Source organism: Thunnus albacares, chromosome 19 (assembly GCF_914725855.1).
Source record: "Thunnus albacares chromosome 19, fThuAlb1.1, whole genome shotgun sequence".
In the NCBI taxonomy this organism is placed as follows: Eukaryota; Metazoa; Chordata; class Actinopteri; order Scombriformes; family Scombridae; genus Thunnus; species Thunnus albacares.
Genome location: NC_058124.1, coordinates 29,581,367 through 29,603,915, shown reverse-complemented (window position 1 = coordinate 29,603,915; position 22,549 = coordinate 29,581,367). Strand labels below are relative to the sequence as shown.

The following is a 22,549-nucleotide window of genomic DNA, read 5'->3' as shown; positions in this document are numbered from 1 at the left end:
AAATCTTTCCCTATTTTACAACTAAGACACACGATATTAAATAAAACACTTTAGAATTACAATAAAATTAGGGCTCCAACTAACCATTATTTTTATTGTCGATCAATGTGCTGATAAGTTCTTTAAAATTATAGATTATTATCGAAAATATTTTTAAAATGTCCAAAACCCAAACATTCAGTTTACAATGATGTAAAACAGAAAAGCAGAAAATCCCGACATACGAGAAGATAGAACTCGGGATTGTTTGGTGTTTTTGCTTTAAAAAAACTCAAAATTGTTTCCAATTAATTTTCTATTGATCTACTAATTGATTAATCAACCAATCATTGCAGCTCTAAATAAAATATACTATAAATTTAAGTTGTATTTAATCAGGACATCAGTTTTAATTCCTGACCTCCTGTGTCAACCAGGAGGAAGGATGATAAACCTCCCAAACTCCTCTTCTTCTTCTTCTTCTTCTGTGGTTTCTGGTGTGTTCAGGAGGAAGTAAAAGGGCTGTGACCCTCCGTCATCACAGAAATGTCACATTGCTGATGTTTGTACTTCACCTCTGCCAAACTGCCTCTCGCTCCGAGTGAGGGCGTCTTCTTCATCGTTGGTGCTACAAACCGCAGGGCCGCCGCCGCCGCCGTCGCCGTCGCCGTTGCCGTCGGCCCGCGCTGTTTTCCATCCTGTAATCGCAGATTTGTATAAAAAACATTTTTGTCGACGCTCATATCGAGGTGTGATCACTCTGAATGCAGCTGAGTGTGTTTCTGAGTGTGTTGTTGTCTCCCTCCGTCCTGTGACAACGAGCTTCAGGTCGGTTAAAGTGACGCTGTGACATTTTTTGACCGTTAAAATCATTCATGTTGCATGATGGGAGAGTTAAGCTTTAGCACTCGCCATGAAGCGAGTGCAGCCGAGCTTATACGCTCGCTGCTGCAGCACTCCCCAATATTTATAATTAAATGAGCACTAATGATGCTAATATGTTGTTTTTTATCACTAAAGTGAATAATATGTACAATCTTGCCACTCAATAGAAAAAACGTTTCAACTAAAATGTCTCGGCCTCCCTTTAACCGCTGAGTCTCGGCCCTTTTCAGACAGAACTGAAACAAATGAAAAGTTGCACTGTTACAAAGTTAAAACAAGAGAAAGTCCTTGTATGTTATGAATTTATTGTTATATGCATTGAGAAAATACATCAAGTATTTATGAGTGATGTAACCTTCTGCTTTACGCTTGCACTCGGCTGGAGAATTTTTATCTCAAGAATTTGGTCAGAATAATAATCCTAGTTTGAATTGTTGAGTTGAGAGTTTAGCAGTATGAATAAAGAGGAAAAACATTCTGTTATATTAAAGTTGCAGTAACTGGAGCGATCTGGAGAGATTTAAACTAGACAGACAGTTGAAAGCAACATTTCATTTGATGGACGACGTCTACAGCAGCAGGAAGCTGAACCACGTCTGAATGAATCAGTGTAGATCAAACAAACTAGTTTATCTGACGTGAGGTGTCACATGACTTGAATCTGGAGACTTTAGACTCGGCAAAATTATAAAAAACCTTCAGCTCAACTTTGACTTAAAACTTGTCTTGACTCGTGACTTTGTGTGCAGCCAATAAACAGTTAATGTTCCTGACAACAGATACTTTGTAAAGTACAGAACCTGGACTTCACTCGGGACTTGTCCTGACTCAGGACTTAATGTAGGACTCATTAGTCTTGACTCAGGTCTTAATGTAGGACTCGTTGGTCTTGACTCAGGACTTAATCTAGGACTTGTTAGTCCTGACTCAGGACTTAGTGTAGGACTCGTTGGTTGACTCAGGACTTAATGTAGGACTCGGTCGACTCAGGACTTAATGTAGGACTCGGTCGACTCAGGACTTAATGTAGGACTCGTTTGTCGACTCAGGACTTAATGTAGGACTCGTTGGTCTTGACTCAGGACTTAATCTAGGACTTGCTAGTCCTGACTCAGGACTTAATGTAGGACTCGTTGGTCGACTCAGGACTTAATGTAGGACTCGTTGGTCTTGACTCAGGACTTAATGTAGGACTCGTTGGTCGACTCAGGACTTAATGTAGGACTTGTTGGTCTTGATGTGGGACTTGATTCAAGATTTGTTGGATTTGACTTGGAACTTGTTATTAACTTGGGACTTTCTGTGGGACTCGTTAGTCTTGACTCGAGACTGTCTTGATGAGACTTTTTTGTCTTGACTTGGGACATAATTTGGAACTTGTTTTTCTTGAGGTTTGACACCCAGCCCAGCGACCTTGAAGTTGACATTGATGTAGGTCTTGTTAGTCTTGACTCAGGAAATGACTCGTGACTAGTTGGTCTGGACTTGGGTCAGGTGACACTGAACATGGTCTTCCTTTGAAGCATGCTGAGGCATCAATGCTTCCTGATTCTTGAACGTCTAAAGTAATGAACCTGAAGCAGTTTTTTTTACTAAGGCCTAAAATAGCTAGAAGTGTATCTTTAACTTCCTGACAGTTTATTAGTTCAAACACCCGTAAAACCTGTTAGAATAGCAAAGCTTTTACCAAGGAATTACAGGGAGCTGGTCCACTGGTCCACTGGTCTGTTGAGGTCTGTTGAGGTCTGATGAGGAGCAGTGTGTATCTTAGACCGGATATCAAAGTGAAATGTTGCTTTTAGCGTCTTGTGAATCTACAGTCGAGGTAAAAGGTTCAGAGTGAAAACAAAGCAGCTGTTTTCCCTTTGCAGGACCTGCTGGGTTGAACTGGGCAAACTGGAAATATGAAATAACTTTGTAAAAGATCTGGACATGAAAGGATGTGAACGAGATCTAAAAGGAACTCAAGAAAGGATTCAGTGCACGTCAGAGGAAGTCAAAGTTTTGACCAGTTTGATCCACTAACTGGGCTAACTGGATATTTTCTGCAGTAACTGTGGGTTTGTTAAAGGACTTGAAGTTCAGCAGCTTTTTGTAATCTTCATCCAGAAGGAGTTTGAGAAAAGGTTAAAGGGATGTCACAGATGGCATGAAACCCCAGTTTGGTTATTAAACTGGGCGGACTGGAAATTCCTTCAAAAACTATGTAAATGTTTGGAAGGAGCCTGAAAGATGAGCAGACTGCTGAAGTGAAGATCCAAAATAAATTTGAGAAGCAGTTCGTTGATGGTAGCTAATTGGCTTGTGTAGGGACACTGGACATGTGGAGTCTCCTACAGAAATATCTAGAAGCCTGGAAAAATCTTGAAATTCAGGAGCACTTGTAAAGTTAGCCTCTATAAGGAGTTTGAGGAATGATTTAGAAGAAGTTGTGATGGCAAGAAGCTCCAGTGGCTCAATTTAGCCTTTTAACTGGAGCAACTGGAGCAGTTGGACTCTGTAGAGTTTCCTTCGAGATCTGTGTGAACATTTGGAAGAAGCCTGGAAGTCGAGATTCAAAAGGAGTCAGGGAAGTTGTCCATGGCAGGTCAGTAATGGGACTTTGGTCTTCAAACTGGACTTTTGCAAAGTTCTAAATATCCAGATGTTTAGCAGAACATCAGATCTAAAGGGAGTTTCAGAAATGGTTTAGAGCAACTCAAAGAAGACAAGAAGCTCCAGTTCGACTCAAAAGTTTCCTTCTGAATCTCAGTGAAGATTACTGGCAGCACTCTGGAAGTCAAAGATCCAAATAGAAACCAGAATATGGTTCATGAGGAGTCACTGATGGGCAGATAAGTGATAAATAAATAAATAGGCTCATTGGACGTGTTGAGTTTCTTGCAGAAACTGTAAGAAGTTTGGAAGTTCATCAGTTCTGTGAAAGTCATGTTCTAAAGGGAATTTGAGGAATGGTTTAGTTCAAGTCGGCCCCAGTTTGGCTCTATTTGGCCCTTTAACTGGACCGACTGGGCCAGCTGGAGATTTCTTTAAATTCCGTGTGAACATTTGGAAGAAGGTTGGAAGATCAGCAGCAGTTTGGAAGTCAGGATCCAAAAGAAAAACAAAGGAATGGTTCATGGGAAGTCAGAAGTTGTTGAGCTTAGTGGGTTAACTGGATATGTGGAGTCCCTGCAGAAGGTTTGTAAAAACTTGAATAAACTCTGAGATCCAGAAGGGGTTTGAGAAATGGTTTATGAGAAGCCAAGAAGCCCCAGTTTGGCCCTTCAACTGGACACAACCCCAGTTTAACTGGACATGTTTCCTGTTTCCTTTATTGGTATAAATGTTTGGAAGAAGCCTGGGAGATTGGCAGAACTGTGGAGGCAAGTATGTAAAAGGAGTCTGAGAAATGGTTCAGTTAGGTCCAGTTTGGCCCTCTTCTCAGGCTAACTGGGATAACTGGATATGTGGAGCTCCCTGCAGAAGCTGTGTAAAAAGTCTGGAGGTCTAGTTGGACTGTAGAAGTAAAGTTCTAAAAGACGTTTGACAAAGCCAGTGAAGACAAGAAAACACCAGTTTGGCCCAGTTTGGCCCAGTTTGGCCCTGCATTAGGAACCTGACTTTGAGGGTTGAGGTGGTTGTGGGAATCTTTTCACTGTGGAGCCGTGTTGCTCAAAAAAAACAAAACCAGAAACGGGTCAGATAATCAAAGATAAAAGGATCGGGATTCGGGTAGCGGTGCGTCGACCTTAAAGGATCAGACTCAATGACATAACGTCCTCTGATGTCACTTCCTGTACTGGATCCATCTGCGGTGTGTGAAGCTGCTGCGAGCATCCCTTTTAACTTCAGCATATTGTTGCTAAATGAATTGTCGTACCTTCATCTGATGTCATTTCACTGTGATCTAAAGATGTCCAACATTAATATGATTTATTGAAGTTAAATGATGCTCAAAGCCTTTTAAACACGACTCATCACAGACTTTTAAACTCAAACTGTTAACCGCATTAAAAGCTTTTAGACGGCACACAGGTAAACAGGAAGTGTGTCTGATGATTTTCAGCATATTGAAGCCTTTGTTCTTCAGTGATTTGGCTCGTTTGAAGTCACGTCAGAGTCGTCACAGTCGAATCAATCAAGATGTTTTCAAACAGCTCGATTCATGTGACTGACGAGTCTCTGAATGACCCAGAAGAGCTTCAAATACCTGAACTCACAACCAATCAGAAGAGAATAAAGCAAGAAATTCACTTTCCTTTGATTTGATTTATTTTGAAGAAACAGAGAAATACACAAAACCACTTTTATTGAACTTATTCTCGCTGCAACACAAAGAAAAGTGTTTAAATTCTTAAAAAAAAAAGAAAAAAGGATTTGATGAACTTGTGATGACGTCTTTGATGATTGAAGGTGAATCGAAGGTTCAGGTGACGAGATGACGAGACGTTTGTACGACTGAGCTGATCCTGGTCAAACACTGCAGTTAATGTGATGATGATGATGATGATGATGATGATGATGATGATGGTTCACTCCCAGTTTAAACTGAAAGTAGCTCTGTTTGCTTGTCAGAAACCCACTCAGGAGGTTCCAGGATTTATTTTTAGCTCAGTTTAAGACATTTGAAATCCTAAAAAAATACAGAGAAATGTGAATTTGTGTTGATATTAAAGAGAAACGGTCAGACTTTTTTGCCCTGAGTGGAGCCTTCCAGGCGCTGCTACCTCTCAGACTCAGGAACTCTGGGTAATGAAGTCCTCCACAGACTCTGAGCAGGATTCTGACATCAAACAGCAACATTTAGAGCTTCATGCTGCCATTTTCTGTTCTTTCTGTACAAATAAGAGAATCACAATCAAGTTGTTTTTTGCCATCAATGTTTTTACTAAATCTATAAAATGCTTATTGTTAATTTATCTTCTGTTTTGTTTGTTCTTGTTGTTGTCTGTCTTTGCTATTTCATGCGATTGTACAGCTTGTTGATGTGCAGATTTTATTATTATTGTTGTTATTGTTGTTTAAAGTATCTTTGCTTTGTGGAAGATGCTGCCGGCTTCCTGCATGGTTTTCCTGTGAATGTTTGTCTGTTTTTGTATTTTATTAACTTTAAAATTTTGGAGAAAAAGTTTGTTTTTTCTTTTCCTGTAACTTGCTGGCTTGTGTTTATTTTTGCACTTTATTCTTTATATGATAAAAAAAAAAAGAAATATTGAAGGTGGGAAGTCGACGTCGGTCCAACTGTGAAACAAACAAACAAAAAAAAGAACCTGTTTGGTTTAGAAACCACAATAATCAGTGAAATGCACCTTTACGTTACCTGTGTGAGCTGCTGCTCCCGCCCCCCCCCCCCCCCCCCCCCGCTTTGTTTGTTTGTTTGTGTGTTTGTTTGTTTGTTTGTTCTGAAGAGAAACAGGAGGGAGGAGAGAAGCCAGACCACTAATGTGAATCTATTTTCCTACGCTGACTGACTGGAATAAAAGACGTGACGTTCACTGGCAGAAACAAACTCTTTCTGCTGCTTCGCTTCATTTACTCTCACTTTTCTCTCCTGTTTATTTGCTTTTATTGTTATTTCGTTTCATCTTTACTTCTATTTCCTTTTCTGCATATTTTCTACTTTTCCTTTATTTATTTCACATTCTTCAGTTTCTTTCCTTTCTTTTATTTCCTCCTTCTTTCTCCCCCTTTACGTCCTTTTCTCCTTTTTCTATTCCTTTCCTTCTGTCGCTTCCTTTCCTTTACTTCCTTTCTCTTTGTTTCTTGTCTCTTCCTTTCTTCTCATTTCTCTTCTCTTTCCTGTCGTCTTCTCTCTCTTTTCATCGGGTTTTAGTTGAGACAGATGGAGAGCAGAGAGTGGGAGGACAGGCTGAATGTTTTGGTCCAAACGGAAACAGAACCAAAACCAGCTGCTTCATCAAGCTGACCGGAACAACACCGGAAATGATGACATCACGTCTTCAACATAAAAGCTGTTTTTACAAAATGCGAAATAATATTAGCACACAGATGAGACTACAAGGATAAAATGTTTATAGGACAATAAAATAACTCAAAAGCAGATAAAAAGTAAAGTTAAGACTTTATTCATCGTGGACACACAGTGCTGCTGCTGCACAGTACAAATAATCGGACAGTTTACACATTATACTTCCTGTAAACAAGGTGGTAAACAACAGTAAATACACTTTTATTACTAAACATCAATCAAAACTCAAAGTGTCAAACACTGAAGAGTCTCATCTGCTGCTCTGGTTCATTAAAAGCAAACAGATGTTTCTTTAGTTTGGACTTCCAGATGTGAGCAGCTGAAAGCAGCTCCACCAGGTTTAACCTCAGGAACTAGAAGAAGACCAGAAGCAGCTGAGCTGAAAGCTCTGGAAGCTTCATGAGAAGATCAGAGATGTGATGTGACCTTCAAACGGAAACTGTCCAAATACTGAGGTTCAAAAACATCAAAAAACCGCAAATTACCTTCATCACGTCGTTTTTAGTGCTGCGACTGATGACGATCTGTCAGCTTCATTATTGTTATTTATGCTTTTATTGTGTAAATTCGTACCGGATGTGTAGTCCTGTTGAGTTCCTGCTGCTTTGACGGATGTTGCGTCACTGCTGCTTTAAAGCAGGCCGAGCCGAGCTGAACCAGGCCACAAACCCCGGACAAATGGATCGTTTCACAGCCTGAAAACCAGCACCGAGACCCGGACTGAAACTCTGGATCCAACCCGTAAAGTCCCGGGACGAAAACCGGATTAAACCCCGAGTGTGGAGACGTTGAAACCGGAGTGAAGCCGCCTCAGTCACCGGGTAAGTGTCCTCCTCCTCCGGGCGTGTTTGTGTTTCTGCCTGTTTTTCTGTGATTTTCTCGGTTCAGCTCGCCGGTAACCGTGTGAGGAGTCCCCGGACTGCAGGCCTGCTGCTGCCCGGCTCCGCTCCTCCTTCCTCCGGGTGTTTTCATCCGGAGGGAGCGGCTCTGCTGCCGCCTGCGGTACCTTCGAAATACTCCAGAATATATCCGAAATACTCCAAAATACATCTGAAATACTCCAGAATATATCTGAAATACTCCAAAAACCTTAAAAATACTCCAGAATATCTCTGAAATACTCCAAAAAACCTCCAAAATACTCCAAAATACATCTGAAATAGTCCAAAATATATCTGAAATACTCCAAAAACCTTAAAAATACTCCAGAATATCTCTGAAATACTCCAAAATACACCATAATATCTCAAAAATACTCCATAGTACTTCCAGAATATATCTGAAATACCTCCAGAATACTCCAAAATATTCCAAAATACCCCATATCGCCATATTACTCCATATTACTCCAATATACTCCAAAACACCCTCAGAGTTCTCCATAATGCTCTATAATACCTCCAAATATATCTGAAACACCTCTAAAAGAATTGGTTTTATATTCAACCAAACTTTTGTACTTTTCTGTCTTCTTCCTGTTTAAACTGGTGTGTTTTCAGAGTATTTGAGGGATTTTATCAGCTGTTGTTTCAGTCTGATGTTTCCTGCAGGAACATAAACGAACATTTTACTGTTTTTATCTCATTTATTTCAACTGCAAAGTCTCTTTAATTTACCTGCAGCCACTTGTGGCTTTTACATTTACTGAAGTTCTGTATTTAAGTACAGTTTAGAGGTACTTATACTTTACTTGAGTATTTCCATGTGATGCTACTTTCTACATTTCAGAGGGAAATATTGTACTTTCTACTCCACTACATTTATTTGACAGCTTTAGTTACTTTTCAGATGAAGATTTGACACAATGGATAATATAACAAGCTTTTAAAATACAACACATTGTTAAAGATGAAACCAGTGGTTTCCAACCTTTTTGTCTTTTGACGTCTTACAAAAAGCAGTGTGTAGTCGGGGTCACATTTCACATGTCTATGAGTTGTTAACAGCTCCACCAAATAGTGATTTTTCCCTCTAAACTTCTCACATGCTTTCATTTCAATAAATGTTCAAATGATCCAATATTTCAGCAAAAATCAAAGATTAGAGAAAAAGTCCAAAAAACTGAAAACAGATTTGTGTATCAGAACTTTGTTTTTTCTTCTTTCCTCTCCCATTAATCATCTCACCACCCCTCAGATTTATCTGCTGACCCTTTGGAGGGGCCCGACCCCTAGGTTGGGAACCACTGGACTAAACTAGCTAACTGTATATAAAGTAGTGTAAACTAGCTCCACCTCCAGCAGCTACAACAGTAACATGCTGCTCTAACACTGATGCTTCACTATTAATAATCTAATGATGTCATATATAATAATATATCAGTCAGAGGGACCAAACCACTACTTTTACTGCAATACTTTAACTACATCAAGCTCATAATACTTATGTACTTTTACTGCAATACTTTAACTACATCAAGCTCATAATACTTATGTACTTTTACTGCAATACTTTAACTACATCAAGCTCATAATACTTATGTACTTTTACTGCAATACTTTAACTACATCAAGCTCATAATACATATGTACTTTTACTTTTTTAATGTATATTTTGCTTCCTGTATGTACAGAGATATTAGACATAAACACTCTGGTACTTGTTAACAGTGTGATGTTTACTGACAGTCAGGATTTCAGAGGTACGGAGGCCTTTGAGGGACTTTCAGGTGGGATTTTTCACATTTTATTATTCAGTTAATAGTGTCTGTGTGCAAAACTCAGGTGAAGAAATACAAAATAATTCACTTATTTATGTTTTGTTCACTTAAAATTAGTCACATTTAAGTATACAGAGTTAAAAATACTTACAGTAAATCAGTATTTACTGTAAGTATTTAATGATTGTTATAGTGTAAACTCCTCGGTGTCTCATTAACATGAGAGCAGAATCTTTCATCATTTAGATTTTGTGGCAGAACTTTAAACTTCACACAAAAAGACATCACTCAGTGTCTTAAAATCATTTTAATAGTAAAAAGTTAAAACACTCGAAATAATCAAAGTGACTGAACGTGTGTGTGTGTGTGTGTGTCAGTGTGTGTGTGTGTGTGTGTGTGTGTGTGTGTGTGTGTCAGCTGTGATGTTGTGATAATACACTTCACACTTTGAACTGCACACGTCACTGCTTCCATCTGTTTGTAGTGACGCTGCGTTCAAACCAGCTGAGCCTCTGATTCAATACGTTCACAGCAATATTTACTGAAACTTTCTTTATTATAATAATAATAATAATAATAATAATAATAATAATAATAGTTGGCAGCTAATTGAATAATCAACAAATTGTTGCTGCTGTAATTCAAAGTATTTTTTAAAAATACAGTCCAGACTGTTACAGTGTACTACAATACCCAGAATCCATTGCTAAAGCTGAAGTTGAAGCTCTGATAACGGATCAGTTGTGTGCCGCTGCAGTAAAAACATGATGTTCTATAAAACCTTTCACTTAAAAGAAGTCAAACATTCTGTTTTAATGTCTGAACCCAAAGAAACTTCAAACTGTTTGTAACCAAACAGGAAGAACAGAGAAACTTTCTATCAGAGCTGAAATCTGAAGCCTGTCTTCACTTCCTCATTGTACCAAAACAAATCAACCCGAGAGGTCAAACTTCCTGTAAATCAGGTGACAACACCGTCGTTTCCACGGAGACACAGGATGAAAACAAGGAAACTCTGTCAGTACAACACCTTTCGTACATGTCAGTGTGATTTCAAAGTTCAAAGTTCAAATAGATTTAAAAGGAAATACACATTTGATAAACAGATAAGAGACAATGACGGACACAATAGACAAATAAAATAAAGTAAAACATTAATCACAGGTCTGAAGGTGACTTTTATATTTTTATTTCTCTTCAACATGATCAAAAAAAACTGCCCAAAACACCAACATGGTTACTAACAGCTGTTAGCTTCATTGCTGACAGTTAGCTTCATCACTGACTGTTAGCTTCATCGCTGACAGTTAGCTTCATCACTGACAGTTTGCTTCATCACTGACAGTTAGCTTCATCGCTGACAGTTAGCTTCATCGCTGACAGTTAGCTTCATCGCTGACAGTTAGCTTCATCGCTGACAGTTAGCTTCATCGCTAACATTTAGCTTCATCACTGACAGTTTGCTTCATCACTGACTGTTAGCTTCATCGCTGACAGTTTGCTTCATCACTGACTGTTAGCTTCATCGCTGACAGTTAGCTTCATCGCTGACAGTTAGCTTCATCACTGACAGTTTGCTTCATCACTGACAGTTAGCTTCATCGCTGACAGTTAGCTTCATCGCTGACAGTTAGCTTCATCGCTGACAGTTAGCTTCATCGCTGACAGTTAGCTTCATCGCTAACATTTAGCTTCATCACTGACAGTTTGCTTCATCACTGACAGTTTGCTTCATCACTGACAGTTAGCTTCATCGCTGACAGTTAGCTTCATCTCTGACAGTTAGCTTCATCGCTGACAGTTAGCTTCATCGCTGACATTAGCTTCATCTCTGACAGTTAGCTTCATCGCTAACATTTAGCTTCATCGCTAACATTTAGCTTCATCGCTGACATTTATATTGTTTTTGTTTGTAAATAAACAAACTGCAGCAAAATAAAATCTCTTCATGTTCACACAACGACCTTCTTTCAGATTTTTCTCGTCAGACGTGTTTTGTGTTTCAGTGTCATCGCAGCTTCACACTTCCTCTGCTGAGTGTGTGTGTGTGTGTGTGTGTGTGTGTGTGTGTGTGAGTGTGAGATGCTCTGATGATGATGTCATGTTGCAGTTGTTGACTGTGATTTGAACTAGAGCCCAGAAAACACACACACACACACACACACACACACACACACACACACACACACACACAGCAGTGAATGAGCTCCGTTCAGTTTCTTATTGATTATTGATCAGATTCAGTTTGTATTGAATCAGACTGTTTTTATTCATGTTCAGTTTTTACAAACATCACCTGCAGGAGCTTCAGACGTGTTTTTATTGATTGATAATGAATCAGTGAGATTAAAGGAGAGTCGTAACCTGGATACCACACACAGCCAATCAGCAGTGAGCAGGTCAAAGGTCAGCAGTGATGTGGCATCACACTTTAAAACACAAAGTTCATACATGTGACTGTGATGAAGACAGAATATATGACGCACAATAATACAACATGTAAACAACCTCCAGAGACAAACAAACAAACAAATCAGCAAAACAAACAATATAAAAGCGACGTGAACGTGTTTCATCATGTCAGCGTGTTCTGCTCTTATAGTAGATGAACATGTCGCCGTCCAGACCGCCCATCACCTGACACACAGACACAGACACACACACAGACACAGACACACACACACACACACACACACACACACACACACACACACACACACACACACACACACACGCTGTCTCTATAGCAACAACATTGAGGAGATGTGTGTGCGTGTGTGTGTGCGTGTGTGTGTGTGTAGCAGGTGTTCCTCACAAATCATAACGTAAAATATTAAACTTCATGATGCAGATTTGTTTTAAGGTTAATAGTCTGACTCTGTGTGTGTGTGTGTGTGTGTGTGTGTGTGTGTGTGTGTGTGTCGCCCACGCCTCAACGCTCCAGAAAACTCACATCTGGAAACCATCACACACACACACACACACGATGACATCATGCTCCTCTCCACATGCATGTCAGCTGTAGGCGCTGATGATGATGATGATGATGTCATCAGGAGGTTTTCTGGTGATGTCACTCCGATCAGAGTTTCAGATGAAGAATCAGATTTTAGGCTGAAACTAGTTTATTATTATTATTATTATTAATCTGAATATTAAAACATAATCAGCTGGAGACTCAAACACATTTATAAAGCTGTGAGTGTGTTATTGTGTGTGTGTGTGTGTTAGTGTGTGTGTGTGTGTGTGTGTGTTAGTGTGCGTGTGTGTGTGTGTGTTAGTGTGCGTGTGTGTTAGTGTGTGTGTGTTAGTGTGCGTGTGTGTTAGTGTGTGTGTGTGTGTGTGTGTTATTGTGTGCGTTCGTGTCGACAGGATTAAATAAAATGTTTTGACTCTTGTGTGAATTAAAATAATTATAAAATGAATCACAGTAAAGTCATTAATCAATATATTGATCATTAATAAGATCATGAAGCGTTTTACAGATCGTCGTCTGGACTCGATGACATCACAGCGAACACTGAGAACATCTGGAGTTCAGACGCTTTCATTCATACTAAACAGATGAAAACATGATCAGCTGTTGTCAGCGGAGGCTTCTGATTGGTTCATGAGCTGATTGGAACAGCTTCTAGACGTCTGTTATTGATCTGAGTGACGTCATCAGACTTTTATTCTGAAGTTTCACTTGATATGATTCATAAAAGCTTCACGTTGATCCTCCATCACTTCCACTGGAAACACTGGGAACACTGGAAACCCCTCATCATCATCATCATCATCATCATCATTATTATTATTATTATTATTGTTGTTGTTGTTCTTCACAAGAGTGAAATGATTAAAAATGACTCAACAAGCAGTAAAGTGAGAAATCTGATCAATAGATATGATTTAATAATAATCAATAATAATGAAACATCAGCAGGTCAAAGGTCAGTTTGAATAAAAGCATCAACAGGAAGCTTCAGAACAACAACAACAACAACAACAACAACTCGACTCTGCTGAGATGTTTGTTTTTATATATTGATTAAATCAGGAGTGATCAGTTTACATGGAGATCAATAATCAATAATAAAGCAGCAACATCTGATCAATACTAATCAATACATCAGAGTGAACAGAGTTTAAACTGTAACAATCAATCGATTAATAGATTAGTTGTCAACTATTAAATTAATCACCAGTTATTATGATTGATTGATGATTTGATGATGTCATCGCTGCTGAATATTGATCCACATGTTTCAACGTTTTCTGACAAAACAACAAAAACAGATTAAATGATAAATAATCAATAGTTCTGATATCAGATCGATGACATCATCCAGCATCTTGATGATGACGATGATGATGATGATGATGATGATGATGATGACGTCGTCTCAGCTCCAGAGTTTAAACTCGTCTCGTCTGTTCTGATGAAGATGTGTCGTCACGGAAACACAGAACGCCTTCATAAAAGCGTCGTCATGGAGACGGAGAGCAGAGAGGAGGTCAGACGGTGACGGATCAGCTGCTGGTCGCTGATCTAGTCCTCCTCTTCCTCCTCTTCCTCAGTGCAGAGATGATGCAGATCAGCTGTCAGTATCGACGGCTCCTCGCTGACCCAGAATCCTCCTTGTCTCATTATTTCTGCTCTGAGTGAAGAAACTCAAGCCGACGCCCCTTTTATCTGAAGTCAGTTATTGATTGGACGTTGCAGCTGATCAATGATCTGATACATGATGACATCACTGAGGATTCATTAACAAAAACTTTCTTCATTTATTAGAAAGACTTTTATTTTGATAAATATTTAATTTTCTTCGTCCCAACAAAAGATCTAAAAATGTTTTGTTTCTGCTCATAAAGAGAAAAATGTGAAGATATTTATTTTCTTTAAAGTTTTTGTCATATTTCAGATTTGAATGTTAAAACATTGAGCTCTAAATAAAGAACATTCATCATGAAGACAGCAGGAGGATCACATATAATTCACTTCCTGTTCAGCTGTGATGACAGGTTGGCGTGCAGGCAGGAGGACGTTACATAACACACACACACACTCACACACACACACACACACACACACACACACACACACACTCTGAAGCGTGGGTGGGAGTCACATGACCGTGCAAACACGACTCAGATCGGCTCAGATTCTGCAGACATGATGTTTGTGTAAGAACCATCAAACTGTTTCTGACCAGCTGAACGTTTGTTTTCCAACAAACCAACATGGTGTTTTATTTCTGAACTCTGGACAAAATATCAGACGACTCATATTCAGCTCATCTCCAGCCTCTATATTTATATTCTGGGGCTCTACTGGAATAAAAACTGCTTATTTATCTTCTACTGGTCCTTTATGCAGCCCCTCAGTTCAGCCTCTGTCTCTAACAGGCCGTTTTAGCTCCTGTCTCTTTAAGGCCCCGCCTCCTGATGAGCCCACTCTGTTCTGATTGGTCAGCTTTCAGGAAGCTTCCTCCGGCTCCGGAGGCTACGTAAACAAACTATAGTAGCAGGATTTCACTTCTTCTTCTCCTTCTTTACTCCAAATGTCAACTTCTCAAATCCATCCGAACATGTTGGAGCTGAACAACACATGGAAACACCTTAGCAACCGCCTTAGCAACCACCTTAGCAACCAAGGCTACAGAGCGGATAGCAGCTCGTTGGTAAGATACAAACGAAGCGTTAGAGCAGATTTAACATCCGACATCAGAACAGGAAATAAATAACAGGAAACCAGTAAAAGCAGAATATGAAGCCTTTCAGGATCAGAATGCTTCAAACAAACTAGTTTGTATGATGTGAAGTGTTTAAAGCTGGAATCAGACGCCGTCAATCCGACAGATGTGGAAACAAATTGGACATTTCAAACAGTTTCTCCTGGAAGACGATATGATGGTCACTCAGACGTTTAAACTCCGCCCACTATCACACCTCCACACACCCGACCAATCACTGAAGCTCTTCTCAGTTACCCAGCAACATAAAAACTCCAAATAAGTTACTGTCAGACCACGACGTGATGTTGAGACTCTTTATTGAAAACAAGAAGGAACGAACGTTAAGTACAAACAACAGACGCGTAGAAAACATGAGAACTGACAGGAAGTCATGGCGAGCAGGAAGGACTGAACATCAGCTTCATTCAACAGCTGGCATTAAAACATGGCCGCAACAGGAAGTTACATCAGTCTGTGGTCAATATGCTGAACAGCCAGCAGGAGGCGCTGAACCAACAGGAAGTTACTGAAACAGTCACATGTTTTCAGACGCTGTCGGTCGGTTTGTTTATTTGTTTACGACGTTGTGTTGTTTTGGGTTTTTTGGATGTAAAATCATTTTCTTTCTCTCTGCAGGCTTTTCCAACATGGCCGACGCCGAGGTGTCCTTGTCCCCGGCTCTGCGGCCGCTCCACATCAGCCCCTCCCACCCGGCCCCGCCCCCTCCCCCGGCCTCTTCCTCCTCCCCCACCACCTTCTCCTGTCCCTCCTCCCCCTCCAGCGCCTCCTCTTCATCCTCCTCCTCTTCCTCCTCTTGTTCCGAGAGCTCCTCTGACTGCCCCGCCCACCACCATCATCATCACCACCACCATCATCATCATCACCACCACCCCCGCCCCCAGCTGCAGCTGCCCCCGCCCCCCCACAGCGAGCAGCCGTCCTCCCCCAGCGCCAGCCCCCGCAGCTCCAGCCCCAGCGGCAGCATCGGCAGCACCGGCAGCCTCGGCAGCAGCAGCAGCAGCGCCAGCGAGGGCATCGGCAGCAGCGGCATGTCGAGCGGCGGCGACCCCCGAGGTCCCAGCCCGCCGCTGGACGTCATCTCAGAGGACGCCATGGAGATGGACCTGGGGGCCGACCAAGGTAACGGACACTGCGGGGTCACTTCAGCACGAAGAGATTGTTTTATATAATAATAATAAAGTTAAAGAATTCAAACAGGAAGCCGGAACAGTTTCAGTCCAAAACTCAAGAATGAACTCAAATTCATCCGTTAATCGATCAGTCAGTTAATCAATAAATAATCTGCAGCTACTTTGTTAAAAGGTGAAATGATTTAGTCGCTTTTTAAGCAAATCCTGACAAAATTTTCTGGTTCCAGTTTCTTAAATGTGAATATTTGTTTTCTTTAGTTTTCTATGACATTCAGTGTTTTTGGGTTTCAGACATTTAAAGGCGAAAATAATCATTATTGATCTCTCTGTTTTCTGCGTCCAGTGATCGACCCTGAAGTGGCTCTGAAGGCTTGTCAGGAAGTTCTGCTGAAGGTGAAACTGCAGAACAGAGAAGTGCCTGAACAGCAACAACTGGACAACAAACAACAACAGGACGATCAACAACAACAACAACACTGCACAGACTCATCAGAGCGCTGCGGTCCACAGTGGCTCATCAGCCCGGACACCAGCTCCATCAAAGAGGAAGAGGAAGAGGAGGATGAGGAAGAGGAGGAGGAGGAGGAGGAGGAGGGGAGTGGTGGAAAGGAGGGACGAAAACGAGGTGCTGTTTCCCATCCAGATCCGTCTCCTTCAGCCCACTCGGAAGCTTCCTCAATGCCTTCATCATCATCATCATCATCAAAACAGTCTTGGCTGCTGCGCCTGTTCGAGTCCAAGCTGTTTGACGTTTCCATGGCGATCTCCTACCTGTACAAGTCGAAGGAGCCGGGGGTGCAGGCGTACATCGGGAACCGCCTCTTCAGCTTCCCCGACAGCGACGTGGACTGTTACCTGCCGCAGCTGCTCAACATGTACGTGCACATGGACACGGAGGTGGGAGACGCCATCAGACCGTACCTGGTGAGTCCAAACACAACAACACGCAACCGCCGCTTGAAAGACGGCTGATTGTGTTTGTGTCTCAACAAGATTCTGAATGTGAACCAAACATTTCATCACTGATCGATTTAAATCAATAACCATCATATCTGCTCAGTTAATCAGTGTTGTCTTGTTATTAAAACAGCTAATTAGTATCTAGTCAATAAGTAACATGTAGCCAACGCCATGTACGGGACCGACCGTTATATGTAACATGTAGCCAACGCCATGTACGGGACCGACCGTTATAAGTAACATGTAGCCAACGCCATGTACAGGACCGACCGTTATATGTAACATGTAGCCAACGCCATGTACGGGACCGACCGTTATATGTAACATGTAGCCAACGCCATGCACGGGACCGACCGTTATATGTAACATGTAGCCAACGCCATGTACGGGACCGACCGTTATAAGTAACATGTAGCCAACGCCATGTACGGGACCGACCGTTATATGTAACATATAGCCAACGCCATGCACGGGACCGACCGTTATATGTAACATGTAGCCAACGCCATGCACGGGACCGACCGTTATATGTAACATGTAGCCAACGCCATGTACGGGACCGACCGTTATATGTAACATGTAGCCAATGCCATGTACGTTGTGTTAGGACTCCTGCCACAAAAGCTGACACTTGGGACGTATTCAGACCAAATCAGGGCTTGTGGCGACGACAACCACCGCAGGGTTAAGTAGAGGTGAATGTAACCACTGTGAAACAATCAGAAAATAACGTTGTATTGACCTGATTCACCGGCTTTCTCACTACCATCACTACCTCTCTTCATTACTTTTAACATTATCAAACAGAGAGAAATGTCCTCCCCTCGTCCTAGTAATGTCTTTGCTCTCTCTCATGGCAGAGTTTACAGCTCTGATCAGTCTGATCACCGACTGAATAACTCCTCTGTGGAGGAGGAAGAGTCTCAGGATTTGAGGTCTTGCTTATAAGTCTTGCACATCACAGAGGAAAGATGCGACGGGTGGATTAGATTTGCCCGGACATGCCAAACCGTCTGGATGTTATTAGGCTGTCTTGGTTGACTCCCCTGTTCAGTGTCAAGTGGAAGTTCCAGGACAGTAGTAAGGAGGGTTTATCAGGGTTTCACACTGCTCAGTCTCCTGGAGGGGAGGCTCGACTGTTTAAACCCACATTAGAGATCCGCTCTTTACTCTGCCAGAAGTCTGGAGGGGTCATGGCAGTTCGCCTCTTCAGTATACATGTGCTTTGATGACTTGTTCACATCCGTTGTGGTATCTTGTAGCGGTGCTGCAGAAGTACAGGCGCCCAGGTGTTCCTACCAGCCATCTAGTCCTGGTGTAGCCAAGTATGTTCTCAGTGGGTACCGGGGGAGACCAAGGTTCTGTCTTGTCACGATTGTGTTTGTGATTTCCGTGGACAAAATGTGAAGTCGTAGTCAAGGAGCAGAGAATGTTGGTTTGGTGAACTCATGATTGCATCTCTGCTTCTTGCTGATGGAGTTCTGCTGGCTTCAGTCATGACCTCTTGCTTGAACTGGGGCAGTTTGGGTGGGATAAGTGGTCGGATAAAAGTATTTCCTCCTTCGGGTTACAAATGAGTAGCTGTGGTCATGAGTCTGGACTCACATCCAGGAGGAGCTCCGAGAACCACTGCTCCTTCATGCTGAGAAGAGCCAGTTGAGTTGGTTCAGCATCTGATCAAGTTGCCTGCTGAGCTTCTCTTTAGAGGTTTTCAGGGAAGAAACATGGGACAGTCCCAGAGCAGACTGGAGATAGATCCTAACTGGCCTGGGACACCTCGAGATGCCCCAGGAGGATCTCAGAGGATCTCAGATGGTGAAGCTAAACCTGCCACTACAACTCATGACATTCATCTTTCCAAAAGAATGCTGTTGGCTAATTATCTCTCTAATTAGTTAACTTAGATTAACTGAGCAGAAGCTGCAGTAAAAGTTTCCTAATGAAGAAAATTAAATCTCAACGATCAGACTGTTGACTGAGAACGTTACTGAATGAATCTACAGACACAACAACATCCTGCCTGAGAGACGATACAGAACCTTCAGAAACAGATTTCTCCATCAGTCCTCCATGATTAAATACAAATATTATATGAACTGCTGCTGTCAACGTGAAAACTTGTTTAAGCTAAAAGTGTAGATATTATATATTGACATGTGATTAAAGTCTGTGTGTTTGTGTGTTTGTGTGTCAGATCCACCGTTGCAGAGGAAGTATAACCTTCTCGCTGCTGTCCGCCTGGTTGTTGGGCGCTTACTCCTCCGACATGCACATCTCCACCCAGCGTCACTCCAGAGGCACCAAACTGCGCAAACTCATCCTGTTTGATGAACTTCCTGCTTCCTCCCACACAAACACTCCGCGAGCAGTTTCGGCGTCTGTCTCCGAGAGTCCGGTGTCCTCGCCGTCCCACCGCCGCTGTCACCGGAGACACAACAGCAGCAACATGGAGGCTTCAGCCCCGTCCTCCTCCTCCTCCCCCCCCGGCCCCGCCCCGGACAGCCCCGTCCCGGGGGACGCCGAGGTGTTTGTTTCCCCGTCCAGGAGGACACACCAGAGATCCAAATCAGACGCCACCACGGCGAGCAGCGGGCTCGGCGCCGGCCTCCGACGGACGGGGAGTAACCCGAAGGTGGAGGCGGTCCACGAGGAGGTGAGGAGCAGAATCTGTTTGTTTGTCTCTTTGATGACATCACGAAGGATGAGAACAAAACATAGACGTCTGATTAATCAGGAGGAAACAAACTGGAACGATAACGGTTTATTTTCCTGGTAGAGGCGGGACTGATAATAGTGACAATAGTGATACTAGTGATAACGGTGATATTAGTGATATTTGGGATAATAGTGGTATCAATGATAATAGTGATATTACTGATAATAGTGATATTTAGGATAATAGTGATAATGATGATATTAGTGATATTTGTGGTAATAGTGATAATAGTTATAATGATGATATTTGGGATATTTGGGACAATAGTGACAATAGTGATAATGATTATATTAGTGATAATAGTGATATTTAGGGATAATAGTGATAATGATGACATTAGTGATATTTGTGATAATAGTGATAATAGTGATATTCAGGGATAATAGTGATAATGATATATTAGTGATATTTGGGATAATAGTGATAATGATATTAGTGATATTTGGGATATTAGTGATATTTGGGATAATAGTGATAATGATTATATTAGTGATAATAGTGATATTTAGGGATAATAGTGATAATGATGACATTAGTGATATGTGTGATATTAGTGATATTTGGGATAATAGTGATAATGATATTAGTGATAATAGTGATATTAGGGATATTAGTGATACTAGGGATAATAGTGATATTAGTGATAACAGTCTTCTTCTTCTTCATCTTCTTCTTCTTCTTCTTCTTCTTCTTCTCAGTTTTTCCTGCTGATCTTATCTCATGTATGTATCTTATCTCTCTGTTTGTCTCTTGTTTATTACGCCGTTTCTCTTGCAGAAGAAGAAACAGTTTAAACACAGCTGAGCGCTGCGTTAGCGTCGCTCACCTTCATCATTCACCTCTGATATAAATGTTATTAAAGAAAGAAAAGAGGAAGTGATCAGCTGTTTATGCTGGTGTTTTGTAGTTTCATGTCATCGGCGTCTGCTGGTCGTCGTTTTGTTTCGTGAACTGGTTTCCAGTTTGTTTTGAAATGTTTGTTTTGTGAGATGGGAGCTGTGAGCTGGTCCCGTCCCAGCTGCTGTGTGTGTGTGTGTGTGTGTGTGTGTGTGTGTAGTTCACTCAGGCGTCACATTCTTGGCCGGCTCTTCAGTCACATGCAAACCGAGGCTCTCCATTGGCTGGGAGCCAGACGCAGGGCGCGATGTGATTGGCTGAGAGCCACGTTTTGGTCCCTCCCGCACAGACACGGGCGCAGAGAGTAAAACTGTTTTCATCCTGCGAAAAAAGGAAAACAGACAGAAAAGAGACGGAGGAATGTTTGGATTCTCTGATCATAGTTTCCAGTTATTTTTAAGTTTTAATAGAAGAAAAAATCCTCCAGTGGAAAAACTAAAGGAGACGGAAAATGAAAGAAAATCTCTGAAACAGCAAAAGAAAAGTTGAGTTGATTTCTGTGTTTTTATCTTCCAGAGAAAGTTGAACAGTTTGAGTCTCAGAGGTTAAAACTGATGAAGAGCAGCAGTCACATCTTCTCATTCAGGGGTTTTTACTGAATGGTCTCATGTAGGAAACAGAGCAGCTGCTTGATGTTGGATCTGATCTCAGGTGTTAGTCGGCGGTTTGTGAGGCAGCAGAGAGGAAGTCTGCGTCTTCATTTCCTGTTTCCATCCTCATCAGATCACTTTCATCACAGCGTCTGATGAGTTTTGTAAGAAGAAACTTTCAGAGTTGTTGAAATGTTCCAGATTGACCTTCATGTCTTAAAGTAATGACGGTTCTATAATCTGGATTATTGTAGCAGGATGTTTACTGTTAATGACATCACAACCAGCTGACCTCTGACTCACCCGACACTTCTCTCATCAGAGAGACGAACGCTGATAAAGAATCTGAAATATGAACCATATTTTGGTTTGTTTACTTGTTTATTTATGTGTTGTTTTATAGTTTTGATGTCTTCGGTCACAGTAAAATGAATGTGAACTGAAATCTTTCACTTCAGTAAAAGTAAAATATCACAGTATGAAAATAAATAAAAAGTATTAATGATGTAAAATGACCTCATAGTGTTAAATAATAATAATTATAACTAATTATAACATTAAACACATTTAAACTCTGAACCTTCTGATTGGTTCCAATAAAGTTTATTCAAACAACATGAACACATGACATCATCTGTATAATGTATCACCTGAACACACACAGCTCCTCTTCCTCAGTTCCTCTTCATCAGTTTTCATTCAGTTCCTCTAATTAAATCATTTATAATCCTCCTTCTGTCGTTCCAACCAATCAGACGACAGCTCTGTCCTGCGTCTGTTAAAACTAAAGAGAGAAGAAGAAACAGAGAAGCAGACATCTGACTCCTCGCTGTCCTGGTGTAGGGTTGCCGCGGCGACGGAGGGGCAGACAGGAAGTGAAGAGGAGGAGGAGGAGGAGGAGGGATGGTTTACAGCCAGAGAGACAACAACACAGAGCTTATATAACAGAGAAGATTTCAGTCTGTTGTTTTCATTTTAAAATGACGAAACCGAGAATGTTTGGCTTTATTTCTGATCGATC

General features: G+C 41.4%; 1 protein-coding gene across 1 annotated transcript in view; it reads left to right on the top strand.

Moving 5' to 3' along the window:
• The first annotated feature begins 7,228 nt into the window (after positions 1-7,228).
• Positions 7,229-22,549, top strand: part of LOC122970007 (phosphatidylinositol 4-kinase beta-like) — a 26,654-nt gene continuing 11,333 nt past the window's right edge. Inside the window, exons 1-4 of the mRNA XM_044336082.1 lie at positions 7,229-7,656; positions 15,851-16,354; positions 16,709-17,289; positions 19,520-19,978. Of these exons, the coding sequence (XP_044192017.1) occupies positions 15,862-16,354; positions 16,709-17,289; positions 19,520-19,978 (1,533 nt within the window). The 5' untranslated portion in view covers positions 7,229-7,656; positions 15,851-15,861. The remainder of the gene's footprint in view (positions 7,657-15,850; positions 16,355-16,708; positions 17,290-19,519; positions 19,979-22,549) is intronic.